The sequence below is a fragment of the Schistocerca cancellata genome, chromosome 1 (genome assembly GCF_023864275.1).
Source record: "Schistocerca cancellata isolate TAMUIC-IGC-003103 chromosome 1, iqSchCanc2.1, whole genome shotgun sequence".
Classification (NCBI taxonomy): Eukaryota; Metazoa; Arthropoda; class Insecta; order Orthoptera; family Acrididae; genus Schistocerca; species Schistocerca cancellata.
The window spans coordinates 211,505,285-211,530,470 of record NC_064626.1 but is presented as its reverse complement, the minus strand read 5'-3'; the positions used below and the strand labels follow the sequence as shown (position 1 = coordinate 211,530,470).

Below are 25,186 nucleotides of genomic sequence, written 5' to 3'. Positions count from 1 at the left end.
ATGCCTAGTGACCACTGAGGTGGCTGATACGGAGTACCTGGCAATAGGTGGCAGCACAATGCACCTAATATGAAACACGTTTGTTTTCGGGGGTGTCGGGACACTTTTGATCACATAGTGCATAGCGCCGGCACAGATCGGAGGTGCAGCGGGAATACTCCACGATGTCCCACAGTAAATTCCGCATTTCTTAAACCGAAATTGGCTGCGAAAAAATGTGTTGCATTTTGAACGCCCCTCCTAGGTGTCGCGATAGGTTTCATCAGATTGTGTGCTTTACAAAATTTACAAGACGAGGCGGGATCGCCAGCACTTTTATCTCTGTCATGTTTACGGGAAAAAAATATGTTTATTAAGTATGGAAAACCTTTTGAGGATCCTGAAGCTAACGAAAAGATGGGCAAATGGAAACGTCTCTTGTAGAGAATCCCCAGAAGTCATCGAGACGACGGTTTCGTGGTCTCAAGTGCACGTGCTCACAGCTGAAGAGGTCACCACTCTCCACGCAACGGCCGGACAATGAGTGAGAAGGCTGGAGAGAGGTAGCGCAGCCGTGGGTATCTGAGTGACGTGCTCTGCGATAGGTCGATCCGCTGCCCCCGTCGTAAATCACGGGAAATCACGCGCTTGGAACATGGGGACAGCCGCCGTTACATCAGCCGTGTGTGGCCCTATAAAACAGGAAGGCTGCTCTCACTGGTTACCAGCAACACTGCCTTCACTGCAGCCGTCACAATGGACAGCCTCTACACTTTGTCGCGGACTGCACTGCAGCTCGCCCTGATACTTGTCGCGTCTGCACAGGTAAACACTAGCTCCCCGCCAACAGCACAGCCATTGTCCCTGCCGGACGTAGTTCACTGAGTTACACATACCGCCCTCCACCTTACTCTCTTTTTGTGCTCAACTACTTTGGTGTGTGTAGCTCCTGCACATTTCTTTCACAGTAACATAAAATCTAAACTTTGTGTCTTCCTATAATTTTACACTTTATAGACTGTATACAGCCCTGATTCAGGACGCATTCGCGCACTCTTCCTTTATTACACAAAAACGTTTTACCTCGCCATTCTTTCTACATTCTTGTCTATTGGCACTTTCATTTGTTCACATAATTTGTAACATTGTCTTCTAGTATCATATCCAGACGTATTTCATTTCATTTTCTATACTGATTTTTTCACTTTCATATATTTTTAATTTCTATGTTTTTCCATGGTCATCTGTTTTACTTCAATGCAAAACTTTCTTCTCGACTCCCACTTCTCCAGCCACACAATTATAGAGCTCATACTTTCTCCTTGCCTTAGCCAACTTAGAACACAGAACACAATTAACGCGTCAAAGAATCCCTTAGCGAAAAATCTTTTCGACATTATTTGTTTCATAAAAACAGTGTCTGCTGATATTTCCTACCTCTAAAAATTTTCACTGACGATCCAGTTCTTTGGTATAAACTTGTATTTATTTACATGTAAGGCACTTCTCTTGAAATGTAATATGTACAGTGAGACCAGATTATTTCGAAAAAGCTTCTTTCTTTTTCTTGTAATATTACTAACATACTAAAGAATTAATACGAAATGTTATTCTATTAAGTGACGTGGCACGGCAGTGTACTCCAGGTAAGCTAATTCTGCAGTGCGCAGCGACTGTTCAAGTGTCGTTCACTTTCATTGCAGATGGGTCGCGGAGTGGACATAGAGAGAGCGCGGCCTGTCTCCGTTCTGTACCCAGACACTGCGCCCATCATTAACCTGCCGGGTATCAGCAGAGGTGAGTAGGCACTGTCTCCGCTGTATCTGAATGAGCTGTCACTTTCTATTGTCGTTTGATCAGCGTGTACTACACGCTGTGAATTAGGACAACGTATATACTCATATGTATTGTAGACGTCAGTATCAAATAATGACTCACGAAGATATTCATAACGTCTGAGTCATAACCGCACCAAGTGTTATATGTTCGTAGTTACATAAGAGTTAATAAACAGTTCTAGTAAAAAGCAGGTACGCTAACATCCTCAAACAGACAAGTCGATCCAGTGTGTTCCTATAAAGCACAAATAGTAGGCTGGAAGCAGAAAACGTAACGATGCACACACAATATCAAGGGACTTTTATAGATTCACCAATGGTCAAAATATGTGTGTACTGGGTCTACCTCCTAAGCGTATTTTCTCCGATGTTTCTGAATATACATTACTGGCCATTAAAATTGCTACACCGCAAAGATGACGTGCTACAGACGCGAAATTTGACCGACAGGAAGAAGATGCTGTGATATGCAAATGATTAGCTTTGCAGAGCATTCACACAATGTTGGCTCCGGTGGCGACACCTACAAAGTGCTGACATGAGAAAAATTTCCAACCGATTTCTCATACACAAACAGCAGTTGACCGGCGTTGCCTGGTGAAACGTTGTTGTGATGCCTCGTGTAAGGAGGAGAAATGCGTACCATCACGTTTCCGACTTTGGTAAAGGTGGGATTGTAGCCTATCGCAATTGTGGTTTATCGTATCGCCACATTGCTGCTCGCGTTGGTCTAGATCCAATGACTGTTAACAGAATATGGTATCGGTCGGTTCAGGAGGGTAATACGGAACGCCGTGCTGGATCCCAACGGCCTCGTATCACTAACAGTCGAGATGACAGGCATCTTATCCGCATGGCTGTAACGGATCATGCAGCCACGTCTCGATCCCTGAGTCAACAGATGGGGACGTTTGCAAGACAACAACCCTCTGCACGAACAGTTCGACGACGTTTGAAGCAACATGGACAATCAGCTCGGAGACCATGGCTGCAGTTACCCTTGACGCTGCATCACAGACAGGAGCGCCTGCGATGTTGTACCCAACGACGAACCTGGGTGCACGAATGGCAAAACGTCATTTTTTCGGATGAATACAGGTTCTGTTAATAGCATCATGATGGTCGCATCCGTGTTTGGCAGCATCGCGGTTAACGCACGTTGGAAGCGTGTATTCGTCATCGCCATACTGATGTATCACCCGGCGTGATGGTATGGGGTGTCATTGGTTACACGTCTCGGTCACCTCTTGTTCGAATTGACGGCACTTTGAATAGTGAACGTTACATTTCAGATGTGTTACGACCCGTGGCTCTACCCTTTATTCGATCCCTTCGAAACCCTACATTTCAGCAGGATAATGCACTACCGCATGTTGTAGGTCCTGTACGGGCCTTTCTGGATACAAAAAAAGTTCGACTGCTGCCCTAGCCAGCACATTCATGACAGTGGCACGTAAAGTGCCCTCCGCCACACACCGTTGGGTGGCTTGCGGAGTATAAATGTAGATGTAGATGTAGATCTCTCACCAACTGAAAACGCCTGGTCAATGGTGGCCGAGCAACTGGCTCGTCACAATACGCCAGTCACTACTCTTGATGAACTGTGGTATCGTGTTGAAGCTGCATGGGCAGCTGTACCTGTACACGCCATCCAAGCTCTGTTTGACTCAATGCCCAGGGGTATCAAGGCCATTATTACGGCCAGAGGTAGTTGTTCTAGGTACTGATTTCTCAGGATCTATGCACCCAAACTGCGTGAAAATGTAATCACATGTCAGTTCTAGTATAATATATTTTTCCAATGAATACCCGTTCATCATCTGCATTTATTCTTGGTGTAACAATTTTAATGGTCAATAGTGTATTTGCAACCTCGTTTTAGCAATCTGTAGCTGGAGACTCCCGAAAAAAAATGCTGCTCATCACGTCTTTCATGCCATGTCCAATGTCGATGGAAATCCTCGATTTGTTTTCCGTTAGAAACAAAATTATTTGGTAAGCGGAATGTTAAACGCCCATTCGACAAAGTGCTCGCTCATTAGTGTAATGTGATATTTGTATTATAGATACGTATCAACTGAGGCAGTGAAACAGAAAGAACAACCGGTACTCCACTAGCGAGTGAGAAGCGCTGGTACTGCAGCAGCGAGTGAGCAGCGCTGCTGTGATGCTATAGCAGTCAGCAAGGGGTCGGAGAGTGCAGTATAATTATGTAAGGGCGGTCAAATGAAACAGGACAAGTGGAAAAAATCTCCATAACTACTAAAACATTTATCCTGTTGGGACAAGGTGTGCACCTCTTCGTCCAAAGCGATTCGATGTCCACGAATGTCTTTTTTCAGGACTCGAAAAATACGGAAAGCGCATGGGCAGAGATCGGTGTTGTAGAGCAGATGTGTTAGGTTCCCTGCAAAACTTCAGCAGCATAGGTGAAAGAATCTTGGCTACAAGTGGGAAGGCATTTTGTTGGCATGTTGTTTCGACTATGCTACAGAAGTTTCGATAGGAACCCTTAGACATCTACCATGCTGTACTGATCTTTCCCCATGCAATTTCCGTGTTTTGCAGCCATGAAGAAAGGCATTTGCTTCGGACGAAGAGATGCTCGCCATGGCACAACCATCGTTCCTCAGGCAATCGGGAAAATTCTTCTTTTTTTCTTTTTTTTAATAGAGAAGTTCCAGAGGAGAGTAGCTAGTTTCGACAAGGGTTCTTGTAAATGTGAAAGCTTCACGAAGATGCTCGTCTCACTTCAGAACCAGATGGCAGAAGAGAGACTGCGCATTCTGTTATGGTTCACTCTGAATTCCGAGAGCGTACGTTCCTAGTAGAATGAACAAGTTTTTTCTCTCCCCCACACACATCTCGCGAAAAAGCTATGAAGGTATAATTAGATAGATCCGACATCAAACGGTTTACCAACAGTCGTTCATACTGCATACCATTCGTGACTGTAACAGTGGTACACCGGCTGCACGCCGCCACATACCGTAAGTTGATTTGCAGAGTATAAACAAAGATATAGATGCGGGTTGCAACGTATATGAATGTTCAGTACCTCTTCAAGCTTAAAAGGGCGGCAGATTAGAGTTTAACGTCATAATGTAGGTGAAGTCGTGAGACGCGGAACCCAAGTTCCGAATATGGAGGAGTGTGGCCGAAGCTGTCCTGAGATTTCACTTAAGTAGCTCGAGAAAACACCGAAATTTAAAATCTTCTTGGACACTATGGAATTTCAGAGTTGCTGCACATGACAGCTGGTCTTTTCATAGTGTCTGACAAACCTTATGTTTAGTTAACTGTGAACGCGACAGGGGATTAACAATGGAGATTAGGCACATACGAACGTATGACGTCAGCTTATGATGACCGGTATACTGAGGACCCAAAGCAACAAGGGCGGTAAATGAAACAAATTATGCCCAGGCTTCACAGATACTTTGGAGACATCATAGTAGAGAACAAAGCACGAAGTACAGTGATCTCAAGACGGTTTTCATCTCTCATCTCCACATTTGCGTCGCAGTTTGCTTTATTCACGGTGCATATTGCCGTTGTAAGAATCTTTACAGAATGGGGTGGACGAAATACACTCAAAAGTCTTTATCATTCCACACGGGCCTGTGTTACATTACGGACATCGTTATCATATCTTGATATCACAATGATGCGGGAAAAAATGTCCTGTTTACAATGTCCGTCGGTAAAGAGCATGTTTTATTAACTTTCAAACAGACAATCTGAAGAATGTAGAGCCAATAAGATTTCTGGGTAGCAGCCAAACTAAACACATGCTTCAGTCATTAGTTAGCCGTGCGCAGTCACCATCAAGTATGTTACAAGAGCTGTAAATTGCAAAATGACGGCAGTTTCCAGCAGTGAGGCTAGCCTACAGTTCAAAATTGTAGTTCGCATCAGACATGCCTCTTTATTTGCTGCTGATCACAAAGTTCTCGTTTGTAACGAAATATGAAGGATACCTTCATAAAACTTATTTATCAAAAACAAAATTGCATACCACTGTTGGTCACGGTTTTGTGTGTGTAACGTTAAATTGCCTCTAATGCTTAGGAGAATCCTCATTTAAGATGGACAGAATATGATGGTTAACGACCTATCGACCACGAGGTCACAACTGATAGAGCGGATGCTCGGGTAGAGAACAATGGGGCGGAAATCGGCTGTGAGGTGTACAAAGAAACAATTGGCATAGTTCACGTACGTGACAGGGAAACCCCGGAACAGCTAATTTGGTATTGCGAGATTAGAGGCTCAATGTTCCAGAATGAAAATATCTAGAATCTCATCATCCTGTTCATCTCTACTGTGTATTACGTACTTAGTATACTGTCACGACCATCAACCTGGGGTAACAATAAACGTAACTTATCGATTCCTTTGATCTACAGCCCAGTCTTCAGGATCCGGTGTGAAATGCAGTCGTAACTGATGATGTCGTTCTGTAGACTTCAGAACACGTAAGTGTTGTCTGCTACCGAGTCCCACGAAGTACCCATGTGTGCTGAACGATATGCTCTCAAACATTTTACCTGCCCCACCATTGTACCCTCACATGAGATTTGCCATAGACTTCCGCTTTCCTACGTTACAGAATGGACGAATCTCTGATCTTCTCGTTCTGCAATGAGTTGTGGGCGTCCAACTCTTGTGGATTCATAATCCATCAACCACTTTCCATTGATGGTTGTGACAGTAGCAGGCGAACAGCCGGCCGGCTTCGCCTCTTCCCAGAGAGTCGGTTCAAATAACAGTACTCATTATGACAAACTCTCTCATGTTAGTCGATTTCCCCGTATCGTCGCTAGAGTGGTTCCCCATTCTTCTCTGTTCCACTTAAAACATTAACTGACAAAATAGAGAAGCTCCCAAAAGGTGAGAAGAAGACGAAACGAAACATCACGACTTGAAAAAAATGGTTCAAAATGTATGTGAAATCTTATGGGACTTAACTACTAAGGTCATCACTCCCTAAGCTTACACACTACTTAACCTAAATTATCCTAAGGACATACACACACACACACACACACACACACATGCCCGAGGGAGGACTCGAACCTCCGCCGGGACCAGCCGCACAGTCCATGACAGTCCTTAGACCGCTCGGCTAATCCCGCGCGGCGAAAAAAATGGTTCAAATGGTTCTGAGCACTATGGCACTTAACATCAGAGGTCGTCAGTCCCCTAGACTTAGAATTACTTACCTAAGGACAGCACACACATCCATGTCCGAGGCACGATTCGATCCTGCCACCGTAGCAGCAGCGAGGATCCGGACTAAAGCGCTTAGAATCGCTCGGCCACAACGGCCGGCTTCACGACTTGAGGGAGCATATGATGTTATTTCATTTATTACGAAATGAGTCAAATCAGAAAGAACGAGGCAGTATTAGCTCACTTATCAGTATAACTTCGTGACCCTTCTGGAAAGGATCCACACACTGATTCTATTGGAATGGGTATTACAGAGCCGTTGTATCCTCTCCTGAGGCAACATGGCACACAACTGTTGTAACAGGTCCTTGACATCCTTGACAGTGGCAGTGGAACGGAATTGACGTCTGAACTGGTCCCACACACAGTCCACCGGGGACAGATTTGAAGATCTTACTGGCCACAGGAGCGCTTCAGCATCACACAGATGGTTCGTAGAGAGACGTGTCATGTGTAGACGAGATTTGTCCTGTCGAAAAATGGCACCATGATACGGTCGCAAGATAGGTAACACATGAGGACACAAGATGTCCGTGATGTACCACTGTGTCGTCATAGGTTACTTAGTCATTAACAACCAAGACCTGAAATCATACCCGTTCGCACCGTAAAGCCAAGAGTAACACCGCCATGCTTCTCCTAAACATTGGAAGAAGGGGAGCTCTCTATACGTCAACACATTCGACCAATGACGGTCATCTGGGGTAGTGGAAAACCAGGATACATCGCTGAACACGATGCGACGCCGTAAATTAGCAGTCAATGCTTTCTGGTCTCGGGACCACTCCAAAAGTTGCCGTCTGTAGTGTGGAGTTAACAGGATCCAACGCATGGGATGGTAACTCTATAGTCCAGTTGCAGTTAGTCTCTGACTAATGGTACGAGATGTCAGATACTATTTCAGGGAGTTCATTGGTTGTTCTTCGTTGTCAGGTCCACATGTGATGGGGTTGCGATGTGCCTGGTGTATAGTAAGGCGACATCCCTTTGTGGTTGCCGGACGAGATCGACCCGAACCTTGATGGGGAATATGCCTTCCCTCACGTTGCCATGAACATCAGGCCACTGTGTCAGCCGAATACCCCACAAATCTAGATGTTGCACAGCTCTACCAGTCGGCCAAATGGAGACCACAAATGAGAGCCCTGTTAAAGTCAGTCAGGTGCTGATAATGCTATCTCACACGATTACGTTGATTTCCGTGGCAGTCAATATCTTGCGCTGTTCACGTCCTTATACATCCTAGCAGGCCTGGTAACAGCAGTAAACATGAACAACACTAATGCACTGTAGCGGCCGTTCCGTCACAGAGAATGGCATGCCCGCCGATAGTGTACATTCGACATCCGATCATGTCTTATTATTGCTCCACTTTCTTTGTTAGGCAGTGTACTTTCCTTATTGCTTCATGTGCCTGCAACCACACCTGGTAATATTTTATCTCGCGGTGATAAGCAGTGATAATGTTTTGGTTCATTAGTTAAGATTCTTAGTAATTTTTTATAACAAACTGATTCAGAGTACGCAGGTAAATTCGAATTCCTTACCAACATACATGGAACATCTGTCACCAGACACGGGCAGTCCCCGAGTAGTGGGCGGCTCCGAAGCCGCTGAGGGATCGGTACCGTACCAGGCGGCTATCTACCTCACCATCGACGGCCTGGACTATTTCTGCGGCGGTTCGCTCATCGCGCCCAGCTTCGTCCTTACAGCTGCGCACTGCACCGTCAAGTGAGTACCTTTAACAACTCCCTCACTGCTCTAACTGCTCCTCAACTCGCAGCTACACTTCTTCTCATTCACTTAGTCTGCCGTCCTCATTATATTGTACTCTTTTTGACATTATTCCTGCTCCTAACAAACGTCAAAATACTTATTTCTTCATTCCATTACGTTATTTCTCCTATTACAAAATTGTGGTTGCCAACTTCCGATCTACAGCGTTCCCATTACGGCTGTTTACTAAGAGCCAAAAGTGTTATACACACAAACGACCTCATTCTTTATCACAAATTTCTGAAACCTTTTGCCTTTGACAACAAAGTATTTTCCTCTTCCAAAATGAATTTTTCCCTCTGAATCTGTGTGTGCTATGGTATGAAACTTCCTGACAGATTAAAACTGTGTGCCGGACCGAGACTCCAACTCGGGACCTATACTTTTCGCGAGGAAGGGTGCTAACAACTGAGATACCAGAGCACAACTCAGGATACGTCCTCACAGCTTTACTTCCACCAGTAAATCTGTGAGGAGAGGTCGCGAGTAATGCGTGGATAACTCAGTTTGTAAAGGAATTGCCCGCGAAAAGCAAAGGTTCCGTGTTCGAGTCTCGGCCCGTCACACAGTTATAATCCGCCAGGAAGACTTTTTTTCCTCATATACTGCTGGAATGGCAAGCAACCACGGATCGCGTCCATCAGATACCATGCAGAAGCTACTGAAGGAGGAGAAGTTCGTGACCCTAGATTTTAATTTTTCAGTTCTTTGAAGAACTATGTCCATCAAACTGTTTCTTTCCTTTTTCGAGTAATTTTGAATGATCAATATTTCAAACTTTGATGGAGCCCATCTCGAATTCCTCTCCTGCGCCAACCTCTTCATCTCATACTAGCAATAGCAACATACGTCCCCAATTATTTACAAATTCCAATCTCTGTTTGTCTCCACTGTTTTTACCCTCTACAGCTCCTTCTAGTACTATGAAAATTATTCCTTGCTGTCTTAACAGATGTCCTACCATCATATCCCTTGTTCTTGTTAGTGTTTTCCATATATTCCTTTCCTCGCTGATTCTCCGGACAACTTCCTCATTCCTTCCATCTTATCACTCCACCTACTTTTCACCATTCTTTTGTAGCACCATATTTCAATTGCTACGATTCTCTTTTCCTTCATTTTTCTCACAGAACGTGTTTCAGTGCTGTACAATTCTGCACTCCAGACGTACATTCTCAGAAATTTTTTCCTGAAATTTAGGCGTTTGATATTAATAGACTTCTATTGGCCAGGGATACCCTCTTTGCCAGTGCTAGTCGGCTTTATATGTTCTCTTTGCTCCGTCCATCATGGGTTATTTTGCTGCCTTGGTTTCATAATTCCATAATTTCATCTACTTCGCGCACCACAAATTTTGATAAATTTCTCGCTGTTCTCATTTCTGATACTTCTCATTACTTTCGTCTTTTCCAGTTACTCTCGGTCCACATTCTGTCCTCGTTATACTGTTCATTTCATTCAAGAGTTCTTATAATTCTTCTTCGCTTTCACTGAGAATAGTAGCAATCAGCGAGTCGTATCATTGATGTCCTTTCACCTTGAATTTTAACTCTGCTCTTGAACTTTTCCTTTATTCCGTCATTGCCTCTTCGATATACAGTTTGAACAGTAGGGACGAAAGACTCGTTGTCTTACATCCTTTTTAATCTTAGCACTTAGTTCTTGGTTCTCCAGCATTATTGTTGCCTCTTTCGTTTTGTACACAGTGTTTATTACCCTTCTTTTCCTATACCGTAAAACAAGATTTGTTCCAACGTGGAACATTGTGAGCATAACTGGCCTGATGCATTTCGCCAGTTTATACACTACATGTATCCTTTTGGTCTAACTCTTTATCTTCCTTTTCCGAGAGTTTACAACACAATAATTATTGTTCAAAATTACAAAAAACAGTTATCTCCATCAGAATATTATACAGGACGCAAAATGTACAAGGCATCAAGACAGGCAATGACGGGACCCCTTGCTGGAAGAGTAAAGTGTGCGTTCCTAATTTAACGTCCTCACTGACGGGCCAAAAGAGTCTCGGTACTCTCTCATGACATGACGCACACACTAATGAGTACACGGGAAATACAGGGCTATTACAAATGATTGAAGCGATTTCATAAATTCACTGTAGCTCCATTCATTGACATATGGTCACGGCACACTACAGATACGTAGAAAAACTCATAAAGTTTTGTTCGGCTGAAGCCGCACTTCAGGTTTCTGCCGCCAGAGCGCTCGAGAGCGCAGTGAGACAAAATGGCGACAGGAGCCGAGAAATCGTATGTCGTGCTTGAAATGCACTCACATCAGTCAGTCATAACAGTGGAACGACACCTCAGGACGAAGTTCAACAAAGATCCACCAACTGCTAACTCCATTCGGCGATGGTATGCGCAGTGTAAAGCTTCTGGATGCCTCTGTAAGGGGAAATCAACGGGTCGGCCTGCAGTGAGCGAAGAAACGGTTGAACGCGTGCGGGCAAGTTTCACGCGTAGCCCGCGGAAAATTGGCTCATGCCAGAACTGGAGACCGACAGCGCCCACTTCATCTTTCAACAGGATGGTGCTCCACCGCACTTCCATCATGATGTTCGGCATTTCTTAAACAGGAGATTGGAAAACCGATGGATCGGTCGTGGTGGAGATCATGATCAGCAATTCATGTCATGGCCTCCACGCTCTCCCAACTTAACCCCATGCGATTTCTTTCTGTGGGGTTATGTGAAAGATTCAGCGTTTAAACCTCCTCTACCAAGAAACGTGCCAGAACTGCGAGCTCGCATCAACGATGCTTTCGAACTCATTGATGGGGACATGTTACGCCGAGTGTGGGAGGAACTTGATTATCGGCTTGATGTCTGCCGAATCACTAAAGGGGCGCATATCGAACATTTGTGAATGCCTAAAAAAACTTTTTGAGTTTTTGTATGTGTGTGCAAAGCATTGTGAAAATATCTCAAATAATAAAGTTATTGTAGAGCTGTGAAATCGCTTCAATCATTTGTAATAACCCTGTATCTTTTCAGCGTTACTGAGTACACAGTCATCCTGGGTGGATACCGCGTCTTCGAAGCGTCGGATGGCGTGAACCACATTACGAGGACGATGGACTCCAGCGCCGCAATTGTCCACCCCCAGTACGTCGCCAGGAAGAAAATGAACGACATCGCCCTCCTCAAGCTCTCGGAACCAGTTCCTCTCTCAGGTAAGATGGTACCACCAGCGGCGCGTTTCCGAAATCAACGAAACTCTAAGCGACTGGCAGGAAAGAACACAATTTTTTTCTGCACAATCTCATCACCTCTCTCCAATACGGCCTGCGCTAGAAACATACTTGAACTCCGCAAGAAGCTTCTGAGATGTTTGCAGTTGACATTTTAAGTTTTCATTTCCGGTGCCGGTATCCGCTAGAAAATTAACTTTATAGGATTGTGTGCCTCAGTCGGTAGAAACGTTACTCTTATATGGGCAATTCATTGTCCGTCTGTCTGTTATGTCTGTCCGTGTGTTAAAGACACTTTTTCTCACGAATGGGTCGGCGTATCAGGTAGAAATTTATGTCACTTACTAAGGTCTATATTCCCTTGGCTGTGTAATAAATGTAAGCTTGTAAGCCGTGCAGCCAAAAGATACTGCGATTTATGTCACATATTTCGATACAAACTCCTTCATCAAAAGCTATTGAATACTTCCCGCTGGTCTAGAATAATTAAATTTTGCAAAGAGAAAGGTTTCACAGCACAAGTAAAGGAGAAAACTCTGAACTTTGTAATTATATCACACGAAAAAGATCTCTTATTCCCCGTCCGACTGTCTGTTCGTTCCTCCGTGTGTTAAAATCCCTTTTTTATCAGAAACGGATAGACTAGTCATGCTGAAATTTATGCCTTTTACTGAAGTCTATGGTCCTTTGGTGGCGTATAGCCCTTAAGCTTCTAAGTCAATTAAATCACAACATACGGCCAGATATGTCAGATATATTGATACTTGCAAACTCACTCATTAAAACATATAGGGTACTTCCCGTGGACGTAGAATCACGAAATTATGTAAGAAGCAAATTTTTACGGTATAAGCAAATGAGAAGAATCAGAAAATTGTTAACTTATAATTATATTACAAGAAAAAAGTATTTCTCTTCTCATTGGTTATCCAACTTCAAGCATGAAATTAAAACTTTCTCGAAAGTCCTGGCATCCCCGGGACCGTTATATTCTGAGTATTAATGTCGTTAACAGACAAATCTCAACGAGATTCTCGATTTCCGGAATGGGTGAACTGACAGAACTCTGAGACATTTAACTGGCTCTGTTACGAGGGCCTGATGCGATTCTGTGGTGTATTGTCGATTTTATTTATTTATTTTTTCATGCCACTACCTGGACCTGCTACCGTGAATATGAACCAATATGTTCATTTCCACACTCCCGTTGATCAAGTGTTGTCCTTTCTGACACATCTTCCATCTCCATGAAGAGTGTGCTGTGGACACCCTCGTCTTCCAAGATGGCAACAGACACTTTCGCAAGATTTCGTGGATATACACTCAAAAAACGAAACAAAAAAAAAAATGCACCACGAATGAATTATAGGGATGTCGTTCCAAAGTCTGTCTTCTGTCCCAATTGTGAGTTGGATCGTCAAAGTCTCCATCTGATTGGAGGAACCTGCCCATAATGCTCCAAATGTTCTGGATTGGGCGACCTTGTTCGCCAAGGCAGGGCTTAGCGAGCACGAAGACAAGCAATAGAAATTCTGGCCTATGCGGGTGGACATTATTTCGCTGAAATGTAAGCCCATGAGGGGGGCTTGCAATGTAGGGCAACAAAACGGGGTGTAGAATATCGTGGATGAACCGCTGAGCTGTTGTGTCGGCCTATGAGAACCACAAGGGTCTAGCTATTAAATGAAATGGCACCCCAGACCATCACTCGAGGTTGGGCCTTACGGCGGCCGAGGATCAGATTGGTATTCCACCGCTGCCTGTGCACGTCCCCGCTCATCATCGAACCTCATTTCGAAGCTGGAGTGATCACTGAAGACATTTCTACTCCAGTCTATGACATACCAGGCATTCCCGACACGATGCGAACGGGCTTCTTGGTGTACAGAGGTCAATGGTAGTCGGAGCTAGGGGCCCCGTGAACTCAGCTCCGTTTCTGTCAGCCGCCTATTAATGGTCCTTGTGGTCACTGTAGTTCCAATTGAACGTCGGATCGATGGTAATGATGATTCCGGGGCTTTGAGTGCCTCTCTGACGATTTCTCGGTCCTGTCTTCTCTCTAGGTCCTCAGCTTGCTTCTTGACGCTATGATCCGGCGTGGTTCACCCATTCCTGCCAACTTCGTCGAATAGTTGCACTGTTCCTATTACAATGTCGAGTGATTTGCCGCTTACTCCAACCGGCTTCTTTGAGCCCAGCTACACGTCCTCTCTCAGATACCGGCATCTGTGTATATTGTTCACGCACCTGTCTGCCAGGCATAGTTACTGTCCAACTGAGTAGACGGAATGAAGTTTGCAAAGAATTTATGCCCTGGTATCGAACTGGCCACTGTTTACTATTCTTGCCAGATGCGCGGTGAAGTTGCGCTGCAGCGTCAGGCATTTATCCGAAGGCCGACAAAGTTTAGAGTTTTGCATTTTCCGTCAATCCAAGCACAAATATCAATTTGTGGCCAATTTATATAACTCCTTCGTGGAGCGTCGTGTTTATGTCTTAGAGTGTATTCCTACTTTGGTGAATACTCATGCACCAGGCTGGTAAACGATCTGTTTTGATCCCATAGGAAATGTCTGAGCTTAATTGGAAAAGCGGATGAAACGTCACAACCGACATCTTCGAATTTTGGTAGCCTACAGAATCCATGCGTCTATGAGTGTCTTCAGCTAGATATGGCATACGTTTCGCAGCCACTCTTCCTCTCCGAACTAAGATTGTTGTCAAGGCTAGAAGTGATGCTACGCTGCATCAGCGAGATCTGTCCTGAGGGTGATTAATTTTTCCTCCAGTGGGTATATTATCGCCATAGGGAGAGAGAAGCGTGATCGCAGCCGATAGAGGCTTTTGAGGAAATAGTTCAAATGGCTCTAAGCACTATGGGACTTAACACTCGAGGTCATCACACACATACATGCCCGAGGCAGGATTCGAACCTGCGACCGTAGCAGCAGCACGGTTCCAAACTGAAGCGCCTAGAACCGCTCGCCCGCAGCAGCCGGCGCTTTTGAAGTCGATCTCCGTTGTTGGTGAATGTGCATGTGTCTGCCATTCCCACACAGATACCTTTACTGATCTGCGTCTGCTCTCTCCTCCACATCACTGACCGTTCACATTTCTCCTACTTTGTCTTCTGACGAACGACGCCGCAGTTTCGCAACTTGAACTACAAGTCCTCCTCTAACATATTTTGATCGCTCATGCAAAAGTACTACATTTCTATTATGTTTCTGTATTATATACACTCCTGATAATGGAAAAAAGAACACATTGACACCGATGTGTCAGACCCTCCATACTTGCTCCGAACACTGCGAGAGGGCTGTACAAGCAATGATCACACGCACGGCACAGCGGACACACCATGAACCGCGGTGTTGGCCGTCGAATGGCGCTAGCTGCGCAGCATTTCTGCACCGCCGCCGTCAGTGTCAGCCAGTTTGCCGTGGCATACGGAGCTCCATCGCAGTCTTTAACACTGGTAGCATGCAGCGACAGCGTGGACGTGAACCGTATGTGCAGTTGACGGACTTTGAGCGAGGGCGTATAGTGGGCATGCGGGAGGCCGGGTGGACGTACCGCCGAATTGCTCAACACGTGGGGCGTGAGGTCTCCACAGTACATCGATGTTGTCGCCAGTGGTCGGCGGAAGGTGCAAGTGCCCGTCGACCTGGGACCGGACCACAGCGACGCACGGATGCACGCCAAGACCGTAGGATCCTACGCAGTGCCGTAGGGGACCGCACCGCCACTTCCCAGCAAATTAGGGACACTGTTGCTCCTGGGGTATCGGCGAGGACCATTCGCAACCGTCTCCATGAAGCTGGGCTACGGTCCCGCACACCGTTAGGCCGTCTTCCGCTCACGCCCCAACATCGTGCAGCCCGCCTCCAGTGGTGTCGCGACAGGCGTGAATGGAGGGACGAATGGAGACGTGTCGTCTTCAGCGATGAGAGTCGCCTCTGCCATGGTGCCAATGATGGTCGTATGCGTGTTTGGCGCCGTGCAGGTGAGCGCCACAATTAGGACTGCATACGACCGAGGCACACAGGGCCAACACCCGGCATCATGGTGTGGGGAGCGATCTCCTGCACTGGCCGTACACCACTGGTGATCGTCGAGGGGACACTGAATAGTGCACGGTACATCCAAACCGTCATCGAACCCATCGTTCTACCATTCCTAGACCGGCAAGGGAACTTGCTGTTCCAACACCACCCAACGTGCTCTAGAAGGTGTAAGTCAACTACCCTGGCCAGCAAGATCTCCGGATCTGTCCCCCATTGAGCATGTTTGGGACTGGATGAAGCGTCGTCTCACGCGGTCTGCACGTCCAGCACGAACGCTGGTCCAACTGAGGCGCCAGGTGGAAATGGCATGGCAAGCCGTTCCACAGGACTACATCCAGCATCTCTACGATCGTCTCCATGGGAGAATAGCAGCCTGCATTGCTGCGAAATGTGGATATACACTGTACTAGTGCCGACACTGTGCATGCTCTGTTGCCTGTGTCTATGTGCCTGTGGTTCTGTCAGTGTGATCATGTGATGTATCTGACCCCAGGAATGTGTCAATAAAGTTTCCCCTTCCTGGGACAATGAATTCACGGTGTTCTTATTTTAATTTCCAGGAGTGTATTATCCACTGCTTAACACGCATTGGAAGATCTTGTGTCAACTGTACTCACAACCTTCTCTCGTTGCAGAAAAAATCAAGACAGTCCGTTTGCCAAGTATCAGTCAGAGTACCCTAACCTTCGAAGAAGAGACTGCTACTGTCAGCGGATGGGGCAAATACAATGACTGTAAGTATACAGAGTAAGCTAATCCTGCCAATAGCTACACCACAATGTTGATTTTCGTAATAGCTTGCCTCTCGTCTTTGCAGCCGTCGACTATATGAGCCCTGTGCTGAAGACCGCACAAACGAAAGTGACGTCACTTCCGGTGTGCCAGGTCTATTACCTGACACTACTCTACGGCGTGCAGACCAACCAGATCTGTACCATCAGCCCCAGTGAATCGGAGTACGCCAGCCCTTGCGACGTGAGTACCAGTGTCCAGTAAACTCTAATGTGCCACATGATACGAAGTTTGTATACGGTCCAAAATATGGTTCAAATGGCTCTAAGCACTATGGGACCAAGCATCTGAGATCATCAGTCCCCTAGACTTAGAACTACTTAAACCTATCTAAGGACGTAACAAACATCCATGTCTGAGGCAGGATTCGAACCTGCGACCGTAGCAGCAGCGCGGTTCCTGACGCCAAGAACCGCTCGGTCACAGCGGCCGGTGTATACTGTCCAGTCACACTGGTGTGAATACCGCCTACGTCGAACGTCAATGTGCAATAGGCACTCCCAGACAGCAGGTGTAAGATATAGTTTTTAGTAACACCACGATTATTATTCAATTCAAGCAAATTTCACAAATACCTGGTCCATTTACAGAGTGCCAAATACAAAACAACTTAGTGGAATCTTCAAAAATGGTTCAAATGGCTCTTAGCACTATGGGAGTCAAATTCTGAGGTCATCAGTCCCCTAGAACTTAGAACTACTTAAACCTAACTAACCTAAGGACATCACACACATCCATGCCCGAGGCAGGATTCGAACCTACGACCGTAGCAGTCGCGCGGTTCCGGACTGAAGCGCCTAGAACCGCTCGGCCACCGCGGCCGGCTAATGACCATCATAAGATCTGTTTCACAAAAACAAAGTCCTAATGTACTGCAGCCATAGCGGCATCGTCAACTGTTAAATGCGGAATCAGCATCAGCATCGACCGGAAAATTGACGATGCCACTATGGTTGCAGTACATTAGGACTTTGTTTTTATGAAGCAGATCTGATGATGGTCATAAAAGACCGAAACCGGTAATCTGTTATCAAACAGTCTGTGACCATTGACTTAAATTAAAGAAAACTGATTACATACACGGGTCACTGTTTTTTCGCGACGATGTCGCAGCTTGGGAAATCGACGGAAGGATCTACTCAGGAGAAGGAGTGTTTATCATCTGGAAAATATTTTCGTGGCAATCCCTGGGTGATCTCGTCATTCTGGAAGACACACTGGATCAACACAATTAGCATCTATTCTTTGAGCCTATCTCCATCTCTCTATGCAGTTTGTTTTTCCTTCGCACGATGGCTTTTAGCAGTAAAACTATGCAATGTATCATACAACTCGCAGTATTCGTGCGTGGCTTCAATAGCACCAGGATGTTTTTACCGTACTCCCCAGGCCACCAAACTCCCCAGACTTAAACCCAATTTAGAATCTGTGGGACCAAGTCGATCGCGCTATTTGCGCTATGGATCCTCGACCGAAAAAGTGGTTCAAATGGCTCTGAGCACTATGGGACTTAACATCTGAGGTCATCAGTCCCCTAGAACTTAGAACTACTTAAACCTAACCAACCTAATGACATCACACACATCATGCCCGGGTCAGGATTCGAACCTGCGGCCGTAACAGTCGCGCGGTTCCGGATGGAAGCACTTAGAATCACACGGCCATAGCGGCCGGCTCAGCCGAGAAACCTAGCGCAGATGGCTACGGCACTGAAGTCGGTACATCTGCATCTACATAGATATTCCACAAATCACCACAAGGTGCTCGGCGGTAAGGCCCATCTCCCTGTCGGTACCTTGCAGAACCTCACTGGCACACTTCCTGCACGTCCACGTTGTAAAGGTGGTTATTCATGGTTTTGACAGGTGGTCACATTAGTGTGATTGGACTGTGAAGAAAATTTATGTGCCCCAAATCTGAGAGAAATTTTTGCTTTTAACATAAAAATTGACTCACCCCTTACAAAGATACTACAATGAGACATTTGTGAAGTAATCTAAATAAGGCCTTGTACGGAAATGTCGTTCATACCTTCCAAAACTGCAGTATTTGCACGTTAAAGAGAATAAAAGTATTCCTTCCATGACTCATGGCGAATCTTTCTGCTGTGTTGTTATTCAGCACGGTACAAATAGTGAAAATTGGAGACAACTCGAGTTAGCCGTAAGTGCTTGCGCATGATATGTGTAACATTGTGTTGTTTGATCGCCAGTCCTTCCCATACGCACTGAGGGTGGATAGAATCGGATAGGTGGCGCGATTTTCACACTCCCTGTTTCCTCCGTACTACTCTGGAAGGTGCTATGTGGTAACGCATGTGTTATCCGAAAACATTCTGCATTCGAGACGATATGGAAACTTTATTTGTGGGCATTATCATAGCTTCCCTCTCGACACACTGTCCAGTATCTCTGTCACCTCCTACACTACCCCTTTTTCCTGTCTGCCATCTCGTCTGCTAACAGTACACTTTGAAAGCCTATCACTATTTTTTGCCTTAGCCTGTGGTTTAATAAGACACAAAGACCCAGGTTTTCAGTCATAGGGGGCTTAAAATAAGCTAAGCCGAGACAAATCTGAAACTATAATCCGTATAATAGATCCCTTGTTACTGGCTACTGGCCGTCTCTGTCTCTCAATTATAGATTATACGTGTGACTTGTACGGTACAAATGTATATGCACTCTGTACCCTAAAACATGTAATAAACAGAAAATATTTGAGCTAGTGTGACAGCAAAATAGCGAAATCTCTACCGCTGCAACCACGTGCCTTGACGTTTCACTGCAACTTGAACTTAATTATCTGAATATTTAATTTAAAAGTAAGCTAGTACCATAAGTACTGAAGGTAGTTTTTTTTCCTTCTCTGCCTGAAATACATTGAAAGCAATACATACATTAGAGAACTTAATTCTTAAGTAAACACATGTAAAGATTTGCATAAAAATCAGAGGAGCAAGATTCTCAGATTATATAAATACTGTAAAACTAAACTTTTATGAAAACGAATGCAAAATCTCACGTTTAACACGAAAGTACCCTTCAACGGACCACGTGACTTTAAATGGTCATACATGCGCAAAACAGAGAGAAAATCCACCTATATTCGTATGAACGCCCATGATACTATTTGTCTGCCACGGCAGCTGCGCGGTGAATGCTGTGAATTGCTAATTGAAGGGGCCCGGCTTTGATTCCCAGCTAGATCGGAGGTTTTCTTCACTCAGGGATTGGGAGTCGTGTTGTCCCGACCTTTGTACTATTATAACTGACTTTCCACAGTTTATATGGGTGTATGGACTGAAAGCCAATAAAAATGATATTACTCGTATTTAAGGTAATTTGCAAGTCAGGATGATTGAATAGAAATTGGTTATTGACTCACTCACATGTGTTCCAAGAAAGCAGTGAACTCGATCAAAGAATTAATATTGCACACTTTTAACGTGATTACAAAGTATGTCACGTAATTAAATCTGATCTTTCACAAAGCAAATTACGCAAATGCGGAGCAAGTAAGCAACTATTTCACAATACTCTAGAACGATATTGCTTCAAATGTGCCCATTTATGTACCACAAGGCAAAGCGTTTATTCTAAACAGATCAGAACATCCACACGGATCTTGCAGCCATGTCCCGATCCCTGAGTCAACAGATGGGGACGTTTGCAAGACAACAACCATCTGCGCGAACAGTTCGACGGCGTTTGCAGAAGCATGGACTATCTGCTCGGAGACCATGGCTACGGTTACCCCTGACCCTGCATCACAGACAGGAGCGCATGCGATAGTGTACTCAACGACGAACCTGGGTGCACAAATGGAAAAACCTCTTTTTTTCTGATGAATCCAGGTTCTCTTTAGAGCATCATAACGGTCGCATCCGTGTTTGGTGACATCGCGGTGAACGCACATTGGAAGCGTGTATTCGTCATCGCCATACTGGCATATCACCTGGCGTGATGGTATGGGGTTCCATTGGTTACACGTCTCGGTCACCTCTTGATCGCATTGACGGCACTTTGAACAGTGGACGTTACATTTCAGATGTGTTACGACCCGTGGCTCTACCCTTCATTCGATACCTGCGAAACCCTGCATTTCAGCAGGATAATGCACGGCCGCATGTTGCAGGTCCTGTACGGGCCTTTCTGGATACAGAAAATGTTCGACTGCTGTCCTGGCCAACACATTCCCCAGATCTCTCACCAACTGAAAACGTCTGGTCAATGGTGGCCGAGCAACTAGCTCGTCACAATACGCCAGTCACTACTCTTGATAAACTGTGGTATCGTATTGAAGTTGCATGGGCAGCTGTACCTGTACACGCCATCCACGCTTTGTTTGACTCAATGCCCAGGCGTATCAAGGCCGTTACTATGGCCATAGGTGGTTGTTCTGGGTACTGATTTCTCCGGATCTATGCACCCAAATTCCGTGAAAATGTAATCACATGTCAGTTCTAGTATAATATACCTGTCCAACGAATACCCGTTTATCATCTGCATTTCTTCTTGGTGTAGCAATTTTAATGGCCAGTAGTGTAAATCTGATCTACCACACAGTACACTACGCAAAAGAGTAGCAATTAAGCAACTATTTCACCATGATCTAGAACTATATTGCTTCAAATGTGCCCATTCCTGTACCACAACACAAAGCGGCTATTCTAAACAGATCAGGACATCCTCACGGCATCGAGCAGAATGCTTTGTTTGTTGGCCATGCGACACTCTCTAATCAATTGTTCTTCATAAGCCTACTGGCTGGCTCACTTCATTCAGGAGACTTGCTTAAGACATTCCTTCCAGTTCCGATCCAAGGATAAGTTACTCTAGCAGACAGCCAGGTGACTACAGAAAAGTGCCTGCTGACGCACAGAAGAATACACGGGATGCTACATCTACAGTCTAATACACCAACATTCTACTATGTTTCTCCATTCCACTTCTGGCCTGGTACAGCAACAGTTATCCAAATTTGTCCGCAGCTCGTGGTCTCACGGTCGCGTTCTCGCTTCCCGAGCACGGGGTTCCGGGTTAGATTCCCGGCCAGCTCAGGGATTTTCACCTGCCTCGAGCTGACTGTGTGTTGTCCTCATCACTTCATCATCATTCCTGAAAAGTGGCGACACTGGACTGAGCAAAGGTTGGGAATTTGTACGGGCGCTGATAACCGCGCAGTTGAGCGCCCCACAAACCAAACATCATCATCATCATTATCCAAATTTCAAATAGAAAGGTAGTTTCTGTTGCATGTATTTACTTTAAAATTGACGCTTTTCGAGCTAGAACGTACCAATGTGTGGATACCCTTGCTATGAACAGGCATAGCGCAAAATAGTGAACGGCAACTGTGCTATGCAGCATGTTGGCTGTGACTACAGCTGCTCCAGTTCTCAACCAGGTCGTGTTTGTTTTGTGTTGTGCAGGGAGACAGCGGCGGACCCCTGGTGGTGGTGGAGGCAGACGGGCAGCCCACGCTGGTGGGTGCTGTGTCCTTCGGCATCAGCTCGTGCGAGAGTCACTTCCCCAGCGTCTACGCCAGGGTCACCTCCCACCTCCAGTGGATAGCCGACAACACCGGCATCACTCTGAGGCAGTGACACTCTCTGTTTTCTTCTGGAAGACCTGAAGCATAGTTAAATGTTAATTTATGCGCTATAGTATTTATATTGTTTGCAGTATTTAATGTACAGTATTTATACGTAAATATATCAATAGAAATAAATAAACATTTTTATACCCATAGTGGCAGTATGGATATCATTTCTCAATGTTCATGACACCTAATTATTTAATTGTGCCTCTTTGTAAGGCAGCACTATGACATAATTATACCATTGTAATGACAGTATCGATCTGTACCCATCTAAACCTGGGAGAAGTGAACTTCAACTCAGGTACAACTCTTCCTCAACAAAGTATTTGGAGGAGAGGAATACTGTGCACAGCACATCTTTGAGCAAAACTTCACTTGAATATCAGTTGGCAATGTACTTTAGGGGGAAGAAAGATTTGGTAAGGAAAATGGTTTTTTTTTTTTTTTTTTTTTTTTTTTTTTGTCATCAGTCTACTGACTGGTTTGATGCGGCCCGCCACGAATTCCTTTCCTGTGCTAACCTCTTCATCTCAGAGTAGCACTTGCAACCTACGTCCTCAATTATTTGCTTGACGTATTCCAATCTCTGTCTTCCTCTACAGTTTTTGCCCTCTACCGCTCCCTCTAGTACCATGGAAGTCATTCCCTCATGTCTTAGCAGATGTCCTATCATCCTCTCCCGTCTCCTTATCAGTGTTTTCCACATATTCCTTTCCTCTCCGATTCTGCATAGAACCTCCTCATTCCTTACCTTATCAGTCCACCTAATTTTCAACATTCGTCTATAGCACCACATCTCAAATGCTTCGATTCTCTTCTGTTCCGGTTTTCCCACAGTCCATGTTTCACTACCATACAATGCTGTGTACTCCAGACGTACATCCTCAGAAATTTCTTCCTCGAATTAAGGCCGGTATTTGATATTAGTAGACTTCTCTTGGCCAGAAATGCCTTTTTTGCCATACCGAGTCTGCTTTTGATGTGCTCCTTGCTCCGTCCGTCATTGGTTATTTTACTGCCTAGGTAGCAGAATTCCTTAACTTCATTGACTTCGTGACCATCAATCCTGATGTTAAGTTTCTCGCTGTTCTCATTTCTACTACTTCTCATTACCTTCGTATTTCTCCGATTTACTCTCAAACCATACTGTCTACTCATTAGACTGCTCATTCCGTTCAACAGATCATTTAATTCTTCTTCACTTTCACTCAGGATAGCAATGTCATCAGCGTATAGTATCATTGATATCCTTTCACCTTGTATTTTAATTCCAGTCCTGAACCTTTCTTTTATTTCCATCATTGCTTCCTCGATGTACAGATTGAAGAGTAGGGGCGAAAGGCTACAGCCTTGTCTTACACCCTTCTTAATACGAGCACTTCGTTCTTGATCGTCCACTCTTACTATTCCCTCTTGGTTGTTGTACATATTGTTGACCCATCTCTCCCTATAGCTTACCCCTACTTTTTTCAGAATCTCGAACAGCTTGCACCATTTTATATTGTCGAACGCTTTTTCCAGGTCGACAAATCCTATGAAAGCGTCTTGATTTTACTTTAGTCTTGCTTCCATTATTAGCCGTAACGTCAGAATTGCCTCTCTCGTCCCTTTACTTTTCCTAAAGCCAAACTGATCGTCACCTAGCGCATTCTCAATTTTCTTTTCCATTCTTCTGTATATTATTCTTGTAAGCAGCTTCGATGCATGAGCTGTTAAGCTGATTGTGCGATAATTCTCGCACTTGTCAGCTCTTGCCGTCTTCGGAATTGTGTGGATGATGCTTTTCCGAAAGTCAGATGGTATATCGCCAGACTCATATGTACCGGGTGGTTATAATTTAAGTGCAGCTATTCAAAGAGGTCCAGCGTGGGCTGTAACTATCGTATGACAACGAAACTTAGTAGATACTGTAACACGTCAGTGCAAATCCGATGTATGCTGGGAAATTGATTAGGTGCATATCTGGCATTATGAATAGAAGATAGATGTATAGAAATGTTGCCATATGTAATAGATTAGAAACGGAGTCTCATCAGACACATTCATCAGAAAACTTGAAAATTGTTCCACTGAAGCAACACAGGAACCATCCACAGAGGAAGCAGGAAGTGTTACCCAGCGTTTGAAAAATAAAACAGCGAGCGACGACTTTGTGGCGCCATGTGACAAACTAAGCTAAACACGGGGCTATGTGACTCTCAGCATGCCGACACTTGGGTAGCAGAAGGAGGAATTTTGCAGGCCCAGCCTAATTTGGTGATGAAAGCTTTCTGAGTACGTGACCAGCCACGCCTAGGGCATCATAGTTCTGGAAGCCTTCTTGTGACAGTGAACCTACGGTCCACATAAATAGGAATACATCAGCACATAAAATCAGAGTAGATAACGGCAGTACCCAGTCACCACCGTCTGTGTCGCCTTTTGCAGACCTCGAACTTAGATTGTTTTGTTAGCCTCAGCAACGACTGTTACTCTCGAGGCAGATTCAGAGCAACAGATGGGCTATGAACGGGAAGGTATGTTGAGCGAAAGCGCCAGGCAATCTGAAGTTGTTAGTGATTAAGTGTGAATTCCTGCAGAAATCAGTCACCTTGTTAGGGTATGTCTTAACAGCTTCAGGACTGCAAGCTGACTCCCTAAAGTGGAAATTATGAAAAAAATATCCTCAACTGAAGGCGA

The 25,186-nt window shown here is 45.0% G+C and overlaps 1 protein-coding gene across 1 annotated transcript; it reads left to right on the top strand.

Moving 5' to 3' along the window:
* The first annotated feature begins 693 nt into the window (after window positions 1-693).
* On the top strand, window positions 694-22,648 carry LOC126156763 (brachyurin-like). Its single transcript, XM_049916334.1, has 7 exons — window positions 694-804; window positions 1,683-1,776; window positions 8,627-8,786; window positions 11,848-12,026; window positions 16,747-16,845; window positions 16,929-17,086; window positions 22,338-22,648. Exons 1-7 carry the CDS (start codon window positions 736-738, stop codon window positions 22,509-22,511), a joined length of 933 nt encoding a protein of 310 aa, XP_049772291.1. The 5' UTR covers window positions 694-735; the 3' UTR covers window positions 22,512-22,648.
* Window positions 22,649-25,186: the final 2,538 nt, after the last annotated feature.

Excerpts from the sequence above, each read along its gene's own strand:
- LOC126156763 (XM_049916334.1), top strand. The coding sequence starts at position 736 with ATGGACAGCCTCTACACTTTGTCGCGGACTGCACTGCAGCTCGCCCTG. Across the intron at positions 1,777-8,626 it reads CCTGCCGGGTATCAGCAGAG|ACACGGGCAGTCCCCGAGTA; the intron begins GTGAGTAGGCAC and ends ATCTGTCACCAG. Across the intron at positions 16,846-16,928 it reads ATGGGGCAAATACAATGACT|CCGTCGACTATATGAGCCCT; the intron begins GTAAGTATACAG and ends TCGTCTTTGCAG.